At 46.8% G+C, this 17,846-nt stretch overlaps 1 protein-coding gene across 3 annotated transcripts in view; it reads right to left on the bottom strand.

Moving 5' to 3' along the window:
- Positions 1–5,374: 5,374 nt before the first annotated feature.
- DENND11 (DENN domain containing 11) overlaps positions 5,375–17,846 on the bottom strand; it is a 51,653-nt gene continuing 39,181 nt past the window's right edge. For all 3 annotated transcript variants that reach the window (XM_086395176.1, XM_086395179.1, XM_086395177.1), the window contains exons 5-9: positions 15,814–15,952; positions 14,889–15,020; positions 14,628–14,778; positions 14,043–14,111; positions 5,375–11,583 (exon numbers count right to left, since the gene is read on the bottom strand). In XM_086395176.1, coding sequence (XP_086251302.1) covers positions 11,388–11,583; positions 14,043–14,111; positions 14,628–14,778; positions 14,889–15,020; positions 15,814–15,952 — 687 coding nt within the window. In that variant the 3' untranslated portion in view covers positions 5,375–11,387. The remainder of the gene's footprint in view (positions 11,584–14,042; positions 14,112–14,627; positions 14,779–14,888; positions 15,021–15,813; positions 15,953–17,846) is intronic.

Here is a 17,846-nt window from a genome sequence, read left to right as displayed (position 1 = left end):
TCACTTAGTATGATAATCTCCAGGTCCATCCATGCTGCTGCAAATGGTATTATTTTATTCTTTTTAACGGGTAATAATTCTCCTGTATGTACCACATCTTCTTTTACCTATTCATCTGTCCACAGACACTTAGGTTGCTTCCATGTCTTGGCTGTGGTAAATAGCACTGCAGTGAACACTTGGCTGCATGTATCCTTTCCAGCCACGTTTTTCTCCAGATATACGGCCAAGAAAGGGATTGTAGAATCATGTGATAACTCAAGTTTCTTAAGGAACCTCCATACTGTTCTCCACAGTGGCTATACCAGTTTACATTCCCACTGACGGTATAGGAGGGCTCCCTTTTCTCCACACACTCTTCAGCATTTATTATTTGTAGACTTTTTGATGATGGCCATTCTCAGTGGTGTGAGGTGATGTCTCATGACAGTTTTGATTTGCATTTCTATGGACATGGAACAACAGACTGGTTCCAAATAGGAAAAGGAGTTCATCAAGGCTGTATATTGTCACCCTGTTTATTTAACTTATATGCAGAGTACATCATGAGAAACGCTGGACTGGAAGAAACACAAGCTGGAATCAAGATTGCCGGGAGAAATATCAATAACCTCAGATATGCAGATGACACCACCCTTATGGCAGAAAGTGAAGAGGAACTCAAAAGCCTCTTGATGAAAGTGAAAGTGGAGAGTGAAAAAGTTGGCTTAAAGCTCAGCATTCAGAAAACGAAGATCATGGCATCCAGTCCCACCACTTCATGGGAAATAGATGGGGAAACAGTGGAAACAGTGGCTGACTTTATTTTTCTGGGCTCCAAAATCACTACAGATGGTGACTGCAGCCATGAAATTAAAAGACACTTACTCCTTGGAAGGAAAGTTATGACCAACCTAGATAGCATTTTCAAAAGCAAAGACATTACTTTGCCAACAAAGGTTCGTCTAGTCAAGGCTATGGTTTTTCCTGTGGTCATGTATGGATGTGAGAGTTGGACTGTGAAGAAGGCTGAGCACCGAAGAATTGATGCCTTTGAACTGTGGTGTTGGAGAAGACTCTTGGGAGTCCCTTGGACTGCAAGGAGATCCAACCAGTCCATTCTGAAGGAGATCAGCTCTGGGATTTCTTTGGAGGGAATGATGCTAAAGCTGAAACTCCAGTACTTTGGCCACCTCATGTGAAGAGTTGACTCATTGGAAAAGACTCTGATGCTGGGAGGGATTGGGGGCAGGAGGAGAAGGGGATGACAGAGGATGAGATGGCTGGATGGCATCACTGACTTGATGGACATGAGTCTGGGTGAACTCCAGGAGTTGGTGATGGACAGGGAGGCCTGGCGTGCTGCGATTCATGGGGTCGCAAAGAGTCGGACACGACTGAGCGACTGATCTGATCTGATAGTGATGTTAAGCATCTTTTTAGGTGTTTCTTGGTCATCTGCATGTCGTCTTTTAGGTCTTCTGCCCATTTTTTTGTGGAGAAGGAAATGGCAATCCACTCCAGTGTTCTTGCCTGGAGAATCCCATGGACAGAGGAGCCTGGTGGGCTACAGTCCACAGGGTCACAAAGAGTCAGTCGTGACTGAGCGATGGAGTCACATGAGCTGTTTATAAATTTTGAAGATTAATCCCTTGTAGTTCAGCTCATTTGCAAATATTTTCTTCTATTTCCGTGGGTAGTCTTTGCACTTTGTTTATGGCTTCCCTTCCTCTTCTGTTCTCTTGTGATTTGATGACTAACTTTAGTATTGTGTTTGGTATCTATTGTAGGTTTTTCTTTTGCCGTTACCATGAGGTTTTGATACAGCAGTCTATATACAAATATGATTGTTTTAAGTTGGTAGTCTTAATTTCTAATGCATTTCCAATATCCTGTATTTGTGCTTTCCTCATGATTTCTGGTTTTGATATATTTGGAATATTTGAATCATTTACAGATGATTTCCTACCTTTACTGTGTGTTTGCCTTGACTGGTAAGCTTTTCCATTTGTAATTTTCTTGTTTCTAGTTGTGGCCTTTTCTGCCTAGAGAAGTTCCTTTGGCGTTTGTTGCAAAGCTGGTTTGGTGGTGCTGAATTCTCTTAGCTTTTGCTTGTCTGTAAGGCTTTTGATTTCTCTATCAAATCTGAATAGAGTGTCTTGGTGGGTAGAGTATTCTGGTTGTAGGTTCCCTCTCATCACTGTATATATACTGTGCCATTCCCTTGGCCTGAAGAGTTTCTGCTGAGAAATCGGCTGCTAACCTTATGGGAATTCCCTTGTATGTTGTTACATTTCCCTTGTTGATTTTAATGTTTTTCTGTCTTTAATTTTTGTCAATTTGATTACTATGTGTCTTGGCATGTTCATTCTTGGGTTTATCCTGCCTGGGACTCTGTGCTTCCTGGACTTGAGTGACTGTTTCCTTTCCCATGTTAGGGAAGTTTTCGGTTATTGTCTCTTTAAATATTTTCTTAGGTCCTTTCTCTTCTCCTATGGGACCCCTATAAGGCGAATGTTGTTGCATTTAATGTTCCCAAGATCTCTTATATTGTCCTCATTTTTGCTCATTCTTTTCTTCATTATTCTGATCCATGGCAGTGATTTCCACCATTCTGTCTTCCAGCTCATTTATTCTTCTGCCTCATATATTCTGCCACTGATTCCTTCTAGTGTATTTTTCATCTCAGTTATTGTATTGTTCATCTTTGTTCTTTAAATCTTCAAGGTCTTTGTTAGATATTTCTTGTATCTTCCTGATCTGTGCCTCCATTCCTCTTCTGAGATCTTGGCTCATCTTTACTATCATTACTCTGAATTCTCTTTGAGGTAGATTGCCAGTCTCTACTTCACCTAATTGTTCTTCTGGGGTATCTCATTTTGTCCGACTTTCTGACAATTCTTCAGGCTGTAGGGTAGTAGTTCTTGCTTCTGCTCTCTGCCCCTGGCAGGTGCAGCTATCTAAGAGGCTTATGCAGGCTTCCTGGTGAGAGGAACTGGTACTTGCCCACAGGTGGGTGGAGCTAGGTCTTGTCCCTCTGGTGGGCAGGGCTGTGTCAGGGACTGTTTTTATTGGGCAGCTGTTTTCTCAGGATTTTAAGCAGGCTGTCTGTTGCTGAGTGGGGCTGTGCTCCTGCTCTGTTGGTTGGTTGGCTTGAGGTGTCCTAGCACTGGCTGTTGGGTGGGATCTTGGTGAGAAAAGGGGGGCATCCAAGAGGGCTCACACCAGTAAGTGTTCCCTAGAACTATCACAACCAGTGTCCTTGTCCCTGCAGTGAGCCACAGCTGCCCCCTGCCTCCACAGGAGACCCTCCAATCCTAGCAGGTAAGTCTGGCCTAATCTCTTAGGAGGTCACTGCTTTTTTTCCCTGAGTCCTCATGTATATGAGACTCTGTACCCTCCAAGAGTGGCATTCCTACAGTCAAACCCCACTGACCTTCAAAGCTGGATTCTCTCGAGCCACCTCCTCCTGTCGCCAGACCTCCAGGCTGGGGAGCCCTTTGTGGGGCTCAGAACACTCACTCTTGGGGGAGAACTTCTGTGGTATATTTTCCAGTTTGTGGGTCCCCACCTGGTTCATTGGGATTTGATTTCATCTTGATTGTGCCCCGCTTGGATGTAGCACATCCTTTTTGGTGGGTTCCAGCATGTGTTTTGTTGTTGATGGTGGTTCTCCAGTTAGTTGTGATTCTGGTGTTTCCGTAAGAGGTGAGCTCACGCCCTTCTACATTGCCATCTTGTCTCCTCCCAAAGGATGATATTTACAGCTGAGACAGTATTTAACATTATAGATGTAAATAGATGATAAATAAACAGATGGGATAGAAAGATTCTGTTATGCAACTCAACTGCATGACATTGTCATATCAAAAATCATAGTGATATATCAGCTTAAATGCTTAATTAGATCCTTTAGTTTGTTGAAAGCAGAGAACTAGACAGTCCTGGCCTTGCCATAGATTTGTTAGCCAGTCATTGTAATCACTTTGGTGCCCCTGAGGTTTTTATACTCCAGAGGGAAATGATGGCAATAAGGTGGATGAGACCTAAGGCACTTAAAAAAAACAGAAGGGAAAAGGGGAAGAAGAATTGGCAGGCTTCTCAGGCAGATCAGTTTTAGGACAGTGCATATACTTGCACCCACAGACCTTGTGAAGAGGGAAGACCAACATGCTTAAAGGATTACAAAGCAGTTATGATAAGACCATGACAAGCAGCTTAAAAAGCCCATAAAATAATGCTTACCTGTTTACCTCTGTATTCTTCAGAGTGGTGTTAAAAGCTGTACTTTTGCAAAAACTAATGAAACAAAAAGCAGGCAGGTCCAAACGTGCCAGGGAATGGGTGCTGTGGTCTGAGAAAATACAGTCTCTACGTGAGCCAAGAGAATCTGGCATATGCTGGTTGTATAATAGAGTGCAAAAGACCAGCACAGAATCTTGACTACCAGCAGGTATGTGTTTATTCAGTGATTCTAATTTTTCTATAGAAATAATGGAACATAGGATTGGGGAAGGATATTTAATTCAGATTAGTGTTTTTATTCATTTTTAAATGTAAATATGTCCTAGTTGAAACTTTGTTTTCTTGATTCAGGCTTTTAACTGAGAACACAGTTGCCTTATCATCTACTGCCTTCTTGCCACTGTCCTTCCATATAAGGTCCACGTAAAGGATGTTTAACACAACTCGCCCACGTCAGCCAGACCTGAATGCAAAGGGGTCCAATGAGAACCCGAGTCCCCCCCCACCACCTTCTATTTAGTACAAACCTTATGTCAGATGAATGTCACTGAAAAACCAACAGCATTTCTACTCAAAACAGAGCAGATGTTTTATATTAAATATAGCTTAGTATAAAGTCTTTTGCTTCACCCCACAGCCAATGTGTATGCATGGTTATAATTACTATGTGCCAGCGCTTTACACACACGACTGATTAGCTGTGTTCTCACCACCCGAGGAGCTAGGTAATACATGGTCGCGTCACTTGGAAGGTAGGAACCTGGCTTAGAACATAGAGCTAGCAGTGTTAGGAATTGACTCTATACTACTTTAAAATAAGTAACTGCACAAAAGGTTAAAAATAAGACGTGTGTGTACATCTCAGTATATAATGTTTTAAAGTGAACGTTAGTAGGAAGAAGATGTGAAACAAAAAGGCTTTGGTCTGGGTGGGGTCCTCCTCCAGAAGTTGCCTGATGTGACTGAGAGCACGCAGTCCTGACTTTTTTTGATGGAATGGGATGGTTACTCCCAACTTCGGTTTCCCTTACCTGGAGTGTATCCAGACTGCGCAGCCTCCATCGTCACCCTAAGTGAGGTCAGCACCATACGTTCTGCTCATGCCCACGGCTGCCACTCCTTCCCATCACAAAGGAGTGCAGCACACGTGTTCATGTTAAAATGTGAATTTTAATCATAAAAACTGTTTTCTGTAAATATAGTTATATCAACCTCTCTGCATACAGCTTGGTTCAGATATATACATATATGATATACACAGATGTTATCTGTAGCACAGAACATAATCAGTTCAAGAAACATGTGCCCGCTGGGATGAACCTCAACTTTCCTTAGGCCTTCTAAATGATTACCACCGAAGAGAGAACAGCAGATCCAGATGCAGGACATTCAGGGAGATGTATCAACTGTCTTACTAATTTCATCCTAGGAGCTAAAGAAACAAAACTAGATTCCGTTTCTCTTATTGCTATGACTCTTACACTGGGATATTCATCAAAATAGGGGTTTGACATTTAAGGCGACGGGGAGGCTATGCTGATCTTACACTTGGAAAACACAGAACTTCTCCCAAGTTTCTTTTTCAGAAAAGACTTACTTGCAGACCGATTTAAAAAAAAAAAAAAAAAATTCAGCCAACAAGCCTGAGATGTACAAAGGAGGTTAGTTTTGTTTTCCTTGACCCCATACCCCTCAGGTCTCCTACCCAGTCTTCTCAAAAGCACAGAATCTACAGCTTTCCTCACTGGTCTTGGAGGGCTAGACTGAAACGCAATCTTTGATTTGGACAAAGGAAGGAGTTTTCACTCCAATGTCAACAATATATGTTGACAGTCCGATAACTCAGTGACCAGTGTGTGGGTTTTTCATTTTGTGGATCATCTCTGGCTAGTTCATAAAACCCTACACCCCACCTCCGCATCCCCCAACTGTCCTTAGCAAAACAGATGTACCATTAGTGTAAAGAGGCATTCTATGGCAAAGAGAGGTGGTTCGTACCCATCTGTTTATGGTGATTAAATACATTTCCTGAATTGAGATCCTATTACCTGTAAAAGCCCATTCAGTGCTGAGCTTCTAGAATAAATCCTAAAGAGATGAGAGCAGGGCTTTACTTCTCCATCATCAGTTCTCTATATAGTACTAGAAAATTATTTCCTTTCTAAATGTGCAGTTTCATCTAACAGTCCCTGTATTCCAGCTCCAAAAAAATGAGCTAAAGTGACAGTTATAAAACTACCTCTGGCTCCCTCTAGTTAAGAGGCCTAGCAATCAGCCTGATCACATTCACCTCCTTTCGTACAGGAGTCTTACTTAAAGTTGGTGACTGTATGTCATCCTCCATAGGACTGTCAACTTTATCTCCTCAAAAGGCTGTTAGATTTCACAGGACAGTCCTTATTCACTCACCAGAACATTTAAATAAAAAACAAAAAAAGGGGGTCTCAGCTGCTTCCAAATGGTAATACTGTCCATTTCTTCCAGGATTATCATTTTGATATTTCCTTCCATTTCAACATCTGCATCCTCAATGCATCACATAGTCGTACCAATATAAAAATAAACTTCCATTTCTTATCAGAAAAACATTAACTTAATTCACAGTTGGCCTTTTTCCACCACACTCGGCCCTCCAGTAGCTCCTGGGAACAGAGGTATATTAGTAATACAAATGGAATATTAAAAAATCCATCCATGACTTGGGAGTAAAAGGAGCCCTGAGCTCCTCTTCCCCTACACCTGAATCACAAAAGGGCTTTCCTGAAAGGAGAGGGGTGGGCTGGCCTGCTGAGGCGACCCCAGGCACACGGGAGCCTCACCGCAGGGCACTACATGCAGGCAGAGCAGGAGTGCAGAGAAGAGACCGAGGACTGGCCCTTTCAGAGTCCAGGCCCACAGCCAGGAGCCTACCGGGGAGATGAGAGCCCATTTGACACACACTGGTCCCCATATTACTGCCTTTCCTGCCTGGTTGAGAACTGTCATCACGCCAAGGCAAGTTCATTGTCAAGCTGAACGCTTGGTCTTATTCAGCAGCAACCCCCTCCACCCCGCCCCTTCCTGTACCTCTGTGAGTATGATCCTCCTGGGACGGGAGGAAGCACCTCAGTTCATTCCCTGGGCTCTGTGGTTTCTTTTCCTTCTTTGATTTAGCAGTCCAGAGTCAGGGCTGACTCTTTGCAACCCCATGGACTGTACCTCACCAGGCTCCTCTGTCCATGGCAAGTACACTGGAGTGGGTTGCCATTTTCTTCTCCAGGGGATCTTCCTGATCCAGGGATTAAATCCACGTCGCTTGCATTAGCAGGAGACGCAAGTGGATTCTTTGCCACTTGCGCCACCTGGGTAGTTTCATTTCAAAACAAAAACAAGTTCCTGAGGTCCCCTTCTTCCTAGACGGTTGTTGTACTGCCGTTAAAAGGTTAACGAAAACTTCACATCACTGCCCTTTGCAAAAGCTTCCCCAAAGGCCTTGGTTTAAAGGTGAGTAAGCTCATCCTTTTTATTCTGTTTGAAGGGCTTTCAGTGTATTAAGACAAATAGCAAGTTTGCCCTCATAACCACTAGAATGAAAAGCTGGTTCAGCTATGATTTCATTTATCTTTACCTTTATCTTCTAGCTAAAACAGGTAGTTACACTGATCGATGACTCTTCACATGTGGTATTGAGAATTATCTGCACCCTGTGCTATACTTAAATTTCCCATCTTGCTTTTTCATGTGGGACAAACAAGTTATAAATGCAAATTCCTAGGCTAAATGATTTCTATCAATGTATCAATGAATTCAGCTTCCCTTCTCCAGCCAAATGGAAGACACGACGCCATGATGAATGACGGAGGCAGCCTTCTAATCCACAGCAATCACAATTTACTGAGGACTGTATGGGCACTTACCTTAGAAGGGATCTATGCCAGGCCTAAGGGGTGCTTCGTGCTTAGCAAAAGCCAAAGCTAATTCAGAACTGTTATTTGGCCCATACTTTCTGGTCTGGGGAAAGATAAGTCCTATCATTTCTGATTCCTTCAGAAGAGTCCTAATCCAGAGGACAACTGGACATTGTCCCAAAGGCTGAAGAGTACCATCTGCCAAGCCTGCACAAGTGAAAAAAATCCATTTTGCCAGAACTTTGTCATATCCAACTAGACATCAGCAAACTCCAAGCCTGGATTCTAGGCCCACAAGGACTCTGACCACATAGAATTTCTCCTAACTTCATCCAGTAATGACCCAGTGGCCCCCACGTCTCAAGTCAGCAATGTTTCCAGCTTAGGGCATGGCTCACAGCTTGGTTCAGCGGGTAAAGAATCACCTGCCAGTGCAGGAGACTCAAGAGATGGGGGTTTAATCCCTGGGTCAGGAAGATCCCTGGAGGAGGGCATGGCAACCCACTCCAGTATTCTTGCCTGAAAAATACCAGGGACACAGGAGCCTGGTGGGCTACACTCCACAGGGTCGCAAAGAGTTGGACATAACTGAGCAACTGAACACACACACACGTACAGCTTGGTTTTAGATCAGGCTTAAAGTTCCCCAAAAGGACCAAGCCAGCTGGCATAGGGTTGGGAGGAGGAGGTTTAAGAGTCGAGAGGGACAGAAGGTCACCATCAATCTAAGTACCCACACCTGAGATTCCCAGCCTGCTCCTGAAGGTCACAGTAATATTATAATAAGCCCTGTTTCTACAGAGGACAGAGAAGGACATTCTCCAGTGACTTCCAAACAAAAGCAGATGGTTTCTCTGAAAGTATTTCCATAGTGACACAAAAGTAGGTCTGGGTGGCTTCTAGCTTCTGCTGTGTCTGTGCAGGGAGCCCTGCCTGGTACCTCGCCAACAAATTCTCCTTTCAGAGACCTGGCAGCAAGTGATGCTGGCGTGCTGCTCACCTGAGAGACTGGGGAAGAAGGAGGGGTGGGGGGAGGCGTGGGAGGGAGCCTTCAAAAGATGAACTCCATCCATGTCTCCTTGGGGATGACAGTGACGAGGGTAAAACAGGGTAGAAGCGTGCTCTGCAGCCCAGCAGAGGGCGCTGCGCTAGATTCCTGGCCTCACCAGGAAGCTGGCAATGCAGGGAAGGACCAGCACTAGGGTATCCTCTTCAAAGGACTCTGTTGGGGAGGCGGAGGGGGTGAAGGGGAGCATAGGGGTTCTGCTCTGGGGTCAGCCAAACACAGGCTGCATTCGACTTCAGACGTGGCACTGTGATATGGGTGCACCCTCTCCCAGGGCCACTCCCAGCCCAGGGGATGCCAGATGGACGGCTGCCTAGAAGTGCACAGAGTTAAAAGGGGTGTGGAACCCTGGGCCCGCCATTCAAAGAGAAATACAGGAACCTCATTTTCATCTGATTACCTTTACATCAGCGGGTCTGAGCCTGGAGTTACAATAGCACAGAAACGAAAGCATTCGCATGCAGAAGCCCTCTGGAGCAGAAGGGCTTACAAAGAGTATTTGCCCAACAAATTCCCCAGTTCCACAGAACAAGGGCCTACCTGTGTCCTCCAAGAGAACCTGACCTTTCCTTTTACCCCACCCCTACTTCTGACTGCCCATCCCAACTTAGAAAGCCTTGAACCTTCTGATAATACTAAGAGTAACCATTACTTGACCCAAGTTACAAAGGCTGCTCCTTCTCCAGGAACAAGAGGAGATGGCCACTCTTCAAGGAAAAAGGCAGTGAAGCTTCAGCTTCTAAACAGATTCTTTTTTTTCTTCTGTAAACAAATATATTACTGAAATAGCTAAACCCACAGAGGAGAAAAATGTACAGTTTACATTTCAATGCCCAAACTTATTTATATATTTACATAAAAGACACTACCTTGATTAGTCAATGTCTGCATTTCCACATGTGAACTTCTTTAATCTTGAATTCTGTATCAGGGAGCTGCAGTGAGAATGGTTTTGAATAAAGCAATAAGCCCTACAAAGCTAGTCTCGAGACAAGACACATGATCCATCCATTTGAAAGTTATTTCTCTCTGACACTAGCCTGGCTGGAACTTGGTCCCGGACACATACACAGACACCTATTCCAATAACACAGCCAGGCAGGAATAGTGAAGGGGAGGAAGTTATATGTCACAAACAACCTAGGACCCCAAGTCAAAATCCTGAACTGGCCCAGAAGACCTCCACTCAACTCACAGGAGCCGGCTTCTCTAACAAACCATGGTTATCTCACCTAGGCTGACACCCACTGGACACTCCAGCCAAACAGAACAGGCAGGGCTGACAGGAGCTATCCCAGGTCCAAGCACTCCAGAGCACAGCAGAGCAACTCATCACTCACACACGGGGTTCCCAACCACTCCCCTGGGTACAGGCACTGCCGCCTCTGCTAACAAGTCTGGTACTTCTCTGGTCCCAGTTCCCTAGCTTGAGGAATGTTGCCTCTGCTAAAGAGAAGTTTGTTTATAAAGGCTCCTAACTGGTACATATTCCTATTGACATCAGCCCAGAGGAATGTGCCAGCCCGTCCCAGGAGGGGATTCAGAGAAACAAGACTATGACATGGAGTGGCTACTGTTAACTTAGAGAAAGGTTTCAAGGCTTCATTTTTACAGTTTTAGTTTTCAGCTGACTGAGAAGCCACCTCTCCCTGTCCTCTGTCTAGAGAAGCTTCATACCTGGTGACAGAAACATCCTTTGTCCCACTCTGAAGTCTCTACATGAACAGAGAAAACACAGATTTACTCTAATAAACCAGAAAGGGAATTTGACCGCAAGACAAGACTCCCAGAACTGATAAAAACCTTGGAAGGCCATCTGGTCTAGCTTCTGCTTTGGGCAGATGGATATGCAAGGCCCCACTGGACAGTGGTCTCGTTCTTGATACATCAAATGACAGAGACCAGACAGACTTTCCCAACAGTCCAGCCAGGGTGTCCAGAGCTCCTGGTGATAGGTGGCCTTCACCCCATCACCTTAAGTCAATCATGAGGAGACGAGAGAGGCTGCCGTGATAACTCCTAAGTCTGAACCCAGCAGCAGCTCGGAAAGTGGTAGCTTCCAACGACCTCCAAAATCAAGGCGCTCTCATCTTACCTCTTGGGAAGAAGGGAAGAAAGGAGATGCAAAAATTACATTTGTTGGAAGTATAAATACTCCTATGTGGCAATTAGAAATCAGGCCATCCCCGTGTGATAGTGGCTCATCCTTCCTATGGGCAACAGGGGTTGTCAATGACCAACATGACGTCGATGCCGTAGGCCTCCAGCAGGTCCATAAGAAAACTCCGGTCTCCCTGGGGGTCTAAACCCATGCCCCGAGCATGCTCGGCTGTCAGAGTTTTGTCTTGACTGGAGGACACCTCCAACAAAGTCTGAAATATCCGGTTGTTTTGCTCAAGGAAAAACCTGCATTCACAAGACAAGACATGGAAAAGAGAGGGCAGAAAAGACACAAAAGTTTACCAAGTAAGCCACACATGGGGAACCAAAAGTACACTGTTTTGCTTCCTATACATTTAAACGGTTTCAAAAGTCAGATAACCTTTTAAAAGAAGAAAACAGGATAAAAGTGAAAAGAGTTACTCAAGTGCCACTGAGGTCAGCAAAGAACTGGTGTTAAGCCATTCTATGACTAGCAAAATCTCTGAGTGAGTGATGGCCTGACTGCCAGAAATCTATAGGAAGGTTCAGTTCAGTCACTCAGTCGTGAAGGTTACTAGAGGTTTAAACACAGCTGTAGAGAGAGGCCCCATGAACCGTGTTCCTCTCTTTCTGCTTAGTCCTAAGGGAAGAAAAAATTAGACAGACAGACACCTGATAATGCAGTTCTGAGGTCAAGACTTAATGTGAGAAACTGAAATCTACCTTCAAAGTCCTGGATGGGTAATTAAAGCCAGTGACAGGAGGTGAGCCTTCCCAACACAGAGAAGGACTCTTAAAATGACTCTCCAGCCCCTGAGCCAACCACACAAAACAGGTGGAGCTCAGAGGTACTGGGGCAGGCACTGGGGAGTCAGAAGCCAGCCCCGGGGGCAGGCAGTGATGTAGGAGGGGGAGCGAGGCAGAGTTCTCCACAGCTCACCATCATCTGTGTATAACTCTGTGTTCCTTAGATGGCTTTATAGGACACCTAGAAAATACAGGACAAAGTTCCACTATGGTGAAGCTTAAATATAGTTCCTGTGTGTAACTGTATGTACGTGGAACTCACATACAGTTCTACTATATATCACGATAACTTTTTATAGTAGATAAATTAAGATTTTTAGTTGGAGTTTCAATATCAAACTCTCAAAAATTACTAGAATGAATAGACAGAAAAGTAGAAGGATATAGTAGACCGGAAAAACACTATGAACCAATTCAGTGTAATTAAGATTTACACAATTTTCACCTAACAGTAAGATACAAATTCTATTCAAGTTCCCACAGACTATAAACCAGGAGACACTGGAACATATCCAGGGAAAATGAGGTACAAAAATTTCATGGTCTAAAGGTATTGAAATCGTACAGTCTGTTCTCTTACCACTGTGGAATTATGTTAGAAATCAATACTTGGATGGCTTTTTTGTTTTAATTTGCACAGGGCATATCTGAGTGTCACTGACTTATAGTTCTATATGAATATATGAGCCGTATTCAGATATGGTCTGATAACGTAACAGTCTAGACTTTTCATCTGTATTCCACAGAGCAAGGTGCTCAGTGCCCCAAGCAGCTTTGGGCGGTGAGGAATTTCAGATTCAACAGAGATTCAAAAGCCTTGAGGAGACTCTGCTCAGCTCTCCGCTCAGCTCCCAGATACTTTTACATCTCAACAGCAGGTGTGCATTAGAAAGTACACTTGATCAGAATCAAAGTTCTGCACCTTTGTTGCAACATCAAAAGCCAGCACTAAGTCGTGTCCGACTCTCCCGATCCCATGAACTGTAGCCTGCCAGGCTTCTCTGTCCATGGGATTCTCCAGGCAATACTGGAGTGGGATGCCATTTCTTCTCCAGGGGAACTGCCTGACCCAGGAATTGAACCCAGGTCTCCCACATTGCAGGCAGATGCTCAAAGGCAGAAACAGTTCTAACTGCAAGTGCTACTCCCCATCCCAAGACAGGAAGCTGGCAGAACTGTTTCCGGTCCAATTACATTTCTGTTCTTACCACCTGGCACTATTAAACACAGCTGTTTATGAATGAAATCAATGCCTTAAAGGTATAGAGGCCACGGTTCTGATCCCGACCAACTGCTCTGGGGGGAAAGAAATGTCATTCAATTCAAGAGTTAAGTTTTTTATGATCCCATAATATTCCATACAAGGAAGTGCTCTATTCAAAGGCAGCAATGGATGACAAGCCCCCACATCCTGAGAGACAGCTTGTATGCAGCGGACATCTGGGTGTAAATGACCAATAGGAAGACGACTCCTGGGGCTCCCATTTCTCTTAATAACCTTTCCCTGCTCTTGAACTCTTCTGGGTGCCCCTAACAGCATTCTGGGGCTCAGGCTGACTCTGTGGAACCCAGCTCTAAGGGCAATAAAGGGCATCCTTGCACTGCAGCACATAATACAAGAGGTAATTGCTGTTTAGTTGCTAAGTTGTGTCTGACTCTGTGATGCCATGGACTGTAGCCTGCCAGGCTCCTCTGTCCATGGGATTTCTCAGGCAAGGATACTGGAGTGGGTTGCCATTTCCTCCTCCAGGGAATTTTCCCAACCTAGGGATCGAACCTGCATCTCCTGCACTGGCAAGCGGATTCTTTACCGCTGAGCCACCAGGGAAGCCCAACACAGGAGGGATCCAGGCTAAAGCTGTCAAGTGCTAAGGGACCCTCAGGGAGGCCCATGACTACCACCCAGGCTGACTTACAGCACAAAGAGGTCCTCTTCACAAGGGTTGTAATCTTCTTCCACCTCCTGGGAATATAACAGCATCTGCCTGTTGGGAAGGAGATGACCATCAGCTTCTGGCGCAGCTACAAGGACCCCCAGGTCCCAGGCTAGGTCACTGGGTGGGCATCTGCATGGGTCACTGCCTCTCAAGGAGGAGGCTGAAAACCCAGAGCAACACCCCCACCGCTGCCCCGGCCAAAGGCAGGGACAGAAGGGGCAGCACAGGGCTTGGAGTCCAGGGCTGGGCCTGGCCCTGGGTAATCCAGGACGACGGACAGCCTTTCCTAATTGTCATACAGTTGGGGTGAGGCCATGAAGCCATTTATCCCACCCCTGATACCAGCGTGCTGTTCTGGGCTTCACAGATTCTAGAGGCCACCAGAAAGGAGTCAGCCCAGGCATGCCTGCTGCCCATCAGTATAGGTGGGGAGCTTCCTCAACCCCCGCTCCCTGGGCAGATGGGCAAAAAATGTGCACAGAGGGAAGAGGCGGCAGGCAGCGGAGCTGGACCAGAGCCCCTCGGATGTCTGGACAGGGGCGGCTCCCCTTCCCCCAGCCTCACCTCTGCTCGTTGAGCCGCCGGTACTTCTCCCGGTCGGCGCTGTTGATCTTCAGCAGCGGCTGCAGGTGGTCGTGGTGCGTCTTCACGTTCTGGTTGTCCACGTAGACGTCGTAGAGCTCCCGCTTCTCCTCGAAAATCTTCTCCGTGGTGCCTGCGGGAGCCGGGGTTCAGGAGGTGGGGACCCCCCGCAGGGTGGCCCTACAGGGAACCAGGGACCCCGGGGAGGCGGTGGTGCCAGGGATGGGCGGGCCCCGTACTCACAGGCCACATAAGACACCTCTACCTCCAGGGTCTCGATGTCGGCCACGTTCACGTAGAAGAAAGGCTTGGATTCCGGCACGGTGCCCCCAATGCCAGGCAGAGAGACGTTGGCCAGGCAGCAGCAGCAGTACACTGGCGGGACAGCGGAAGTGAGGGCGCCCGGGGTCCCCCTCCCAGCCTGCCCCCCTACCTCCCAGGCTGCCAGCATCACTAGGGTCTCCATTCAGACACGGGTCAGTCTTTCTCTCAGGAGATCTTGCTTAGGATGTGGTACTGGTGACCTTACCCCTCTCAGAACCCTTGCCCACGGCAACCCCTGCCTCTCCTGGTCCCCTCCCCTCTTCTGTCTGTGCCCCTCAGCCTCCTCTGTCTTCCTCTTCCTCTGGCTCACCTCCCCGGGCCAGCATCTTCGAAGCTGACACATCCCTCCTGATTCACACTCTCTCCAAGTGGCGGCACAGACAGCCCAGGCTGCCCCCCAAGGTCCTGACCCAACTAGACCACTGCCTAGCGTCCACCTCGAGAAGCTCTCAGAGCACCACACACATGTAGTGTCCAAGTGGACTCTATCACACTACCCCTCACCTTCCTTGTCATCCTAGACTCTTCCGCCCTGACCTCTCACACACATCAGAACCTTACAACCCAATCTGACACCAGTCTCTGCCAGCTTTCTCTTTTTATATCTGGAATCCATCCTCTCTGCTTTAATCCAGGCCCTTCTCTCATCTGCCACCCGATCCATCTTCCCTATTGCCAGAGTCCACATTCTACGATATCAATCCAACCGCGGTCCTCCAGGGCTTCAAAGCAGTGAGCCCCTGATACGGATCAATCTCTCTGACCTTGGTCAACAATGGAAAGAATGGGGCAGTTTCTGTCTCAGGGAGCTTGGGCAGAGTCCCTGACCTTGGCTTCTAGTTACCTCTATAGCATACAACGCCCACTGGAGGGGGAGAAAATATCAAAATGCGCTTTCGAAGTAAGGCAAATTTCCAAAGGATGAGGATCTGTTCGCCAAAGAACTTAATAAACTGAGACATGCAGCCAGCTGGGTGTGTGATCTGAAAAAATTAACAGAGGTGGGGGAGGGGGAGGGAGGAATAACTTGTTAGAAATATTGTGAAAAATATGCAATATAAGTGTGTGCTAACTACTCCTCCCCACCAAAAATGACCCAAGGTATAACTAAACAGATACACTAAGGGATGGGTACTTCTACATAAAACGGTATTTTTCACTTTGAAAGTCTTATCTTTAAACTAGAATTGTATCATTTAGCAGCTCCCCGAATGCACCGAAGTGAGAGTTTAGGATCATTAACTACTTCATCTGGGGAAGCGGTGCAGAGGAAGAGAAGCTGTATTGTAATATTTGAGTCTCTCTGGGATGACACACACCTTAGTGAGACCATTCAGCTCCCAAAGTGACTAAGCACAGGGAGGAAGGAAAGGATGAACTAACTGTCCTAGGTGACATCTCAAATATACAGGGAACCAGCTTCCGTGGGAGGTGACATGTGGGAACAGATTACAGGTTACCCCACTGGCACAAGGACTCCCAGCCCCTAACCCCATTCCAGCACCTATCCCCACCCCACTGCACCTAACTCCATCCTTGCACCTAGCCCCACCCCCCTGCACTCTAACCCCACCCTCTGCACTAACTCCACCCCCTGCACCTAAACCCCACCTCCCTGTGCCTAACCCCACCCTTTGCACCTAATTCCACCCCCTGCACCTAAACCCCACCTCCCTGTGCCTAACCCCACCCTCTGCACCTAACTCCACCCTTGCACCTAACCCCACTCACCTACACATAACCCCACCCCCTGCACATAACCCCACCCCCATGCCTAACTCCACCTCCTTGTCCCAACTCCACCCCTGCCTCCTCTCAGTGCTGGATGCCAGGGCCCCTCTCAACTCTGAGGGTCGCCTCCCAGGCGCGCAGAGGAGCTAAGACATATTCCAGGAGCAACTGCATGAGCTCTGTCTAACCCAGGGGAAGTCGGAGGCCGGGGTTCTGCTCTGCCCTTTACTGACAGGGAGACCTCAGGAAAGCCAGCCCACGTTTCTGGTTCACTTTCTTTACCTGTAAAATGGGGATATTCCATCACATCCCTCATATGGCTAGAAGGACCACTTGAGAAAAGTCGTGTGCAACACTTGGCACATGGGAAAGCCACATGACACAACTGTCACTGACAAGACACCAGGCTTCAAGCCAAGCGCTTTGTGAGTGTTTTGGAAGCTCACTTCCAGGCCAAAGTGTGTAGTTTACAAGCCAGTGGAAGAAGCGGGCACACAAGCGCTTAAGCAACCAGCCTGATGAGAGCTGTGATGAAAGAGGGGCAGGGGGCTGCAGGAGGGCGTACAAAGGCCCTGAGGTGTGAGAACAAGCTGCTTTCTGGGAACAAGCAGCTGGGGAATGGGGGAGGGCCTGTGCCAGGGCAAATGGGCAGCAGCCCAGCTGCTGAGACGCAGCCCGAGGCTGCACCCCGACTGCAGGACACAACAGACTTCTGTGCTTTCACCTCAACACATTTCCCTTCTCTGGCCTTGGAGCTTTTACAGAGAACCTTCTTTTCTGGACTTGCACAGTTCCTAATTTTAGGTTTCCCTCCAACTTTTCATGTCAGGCACCCCATCCTCTTCTTACTCCCTAACTGTCGCTGGTAGGTCCCTCGGATTCACACTTCATCCCTCACCTTCCACCTTCATCCCCCTAGGAAATCCATCCACTCCTGGGGCTCAGTCCCCCGACTTCTCTCTCAGTTCCTTATTTCCCTGGGGGAGCATTTACTAGCTGCTGTTGGGCCTCTCAGAGAGGTCTCCATCAACCCTGCCTTCCTCTCACCTTCCAGGTTTTTCCTTCCCTCTAAGATCTGACCTCTACTTTATAAGTTTATTTTAAAATTTTCTTTATATATCTGTTCACTTTGTAAAAAAATTCATT

Source organism: Bos grunniens, chromosome 4 (genome assembly GCF_055505025.1).
Source record: "Bos grunniens cultivar Pamir isolate PY7600 chromosome 4, Bosgru_T2T1.0, whole genome shotgun sequence".
Lineage (NCBI taxonomy): Eukaryota > Metazoa > Chordata > Mammalia > Artiodactyla > Bovidae > Bos > Bos grunniens.
Note: the sequence above shows the minus strand (reverse complement) of the source record. Positions and strands in the feature narration are given on the sequence as shown.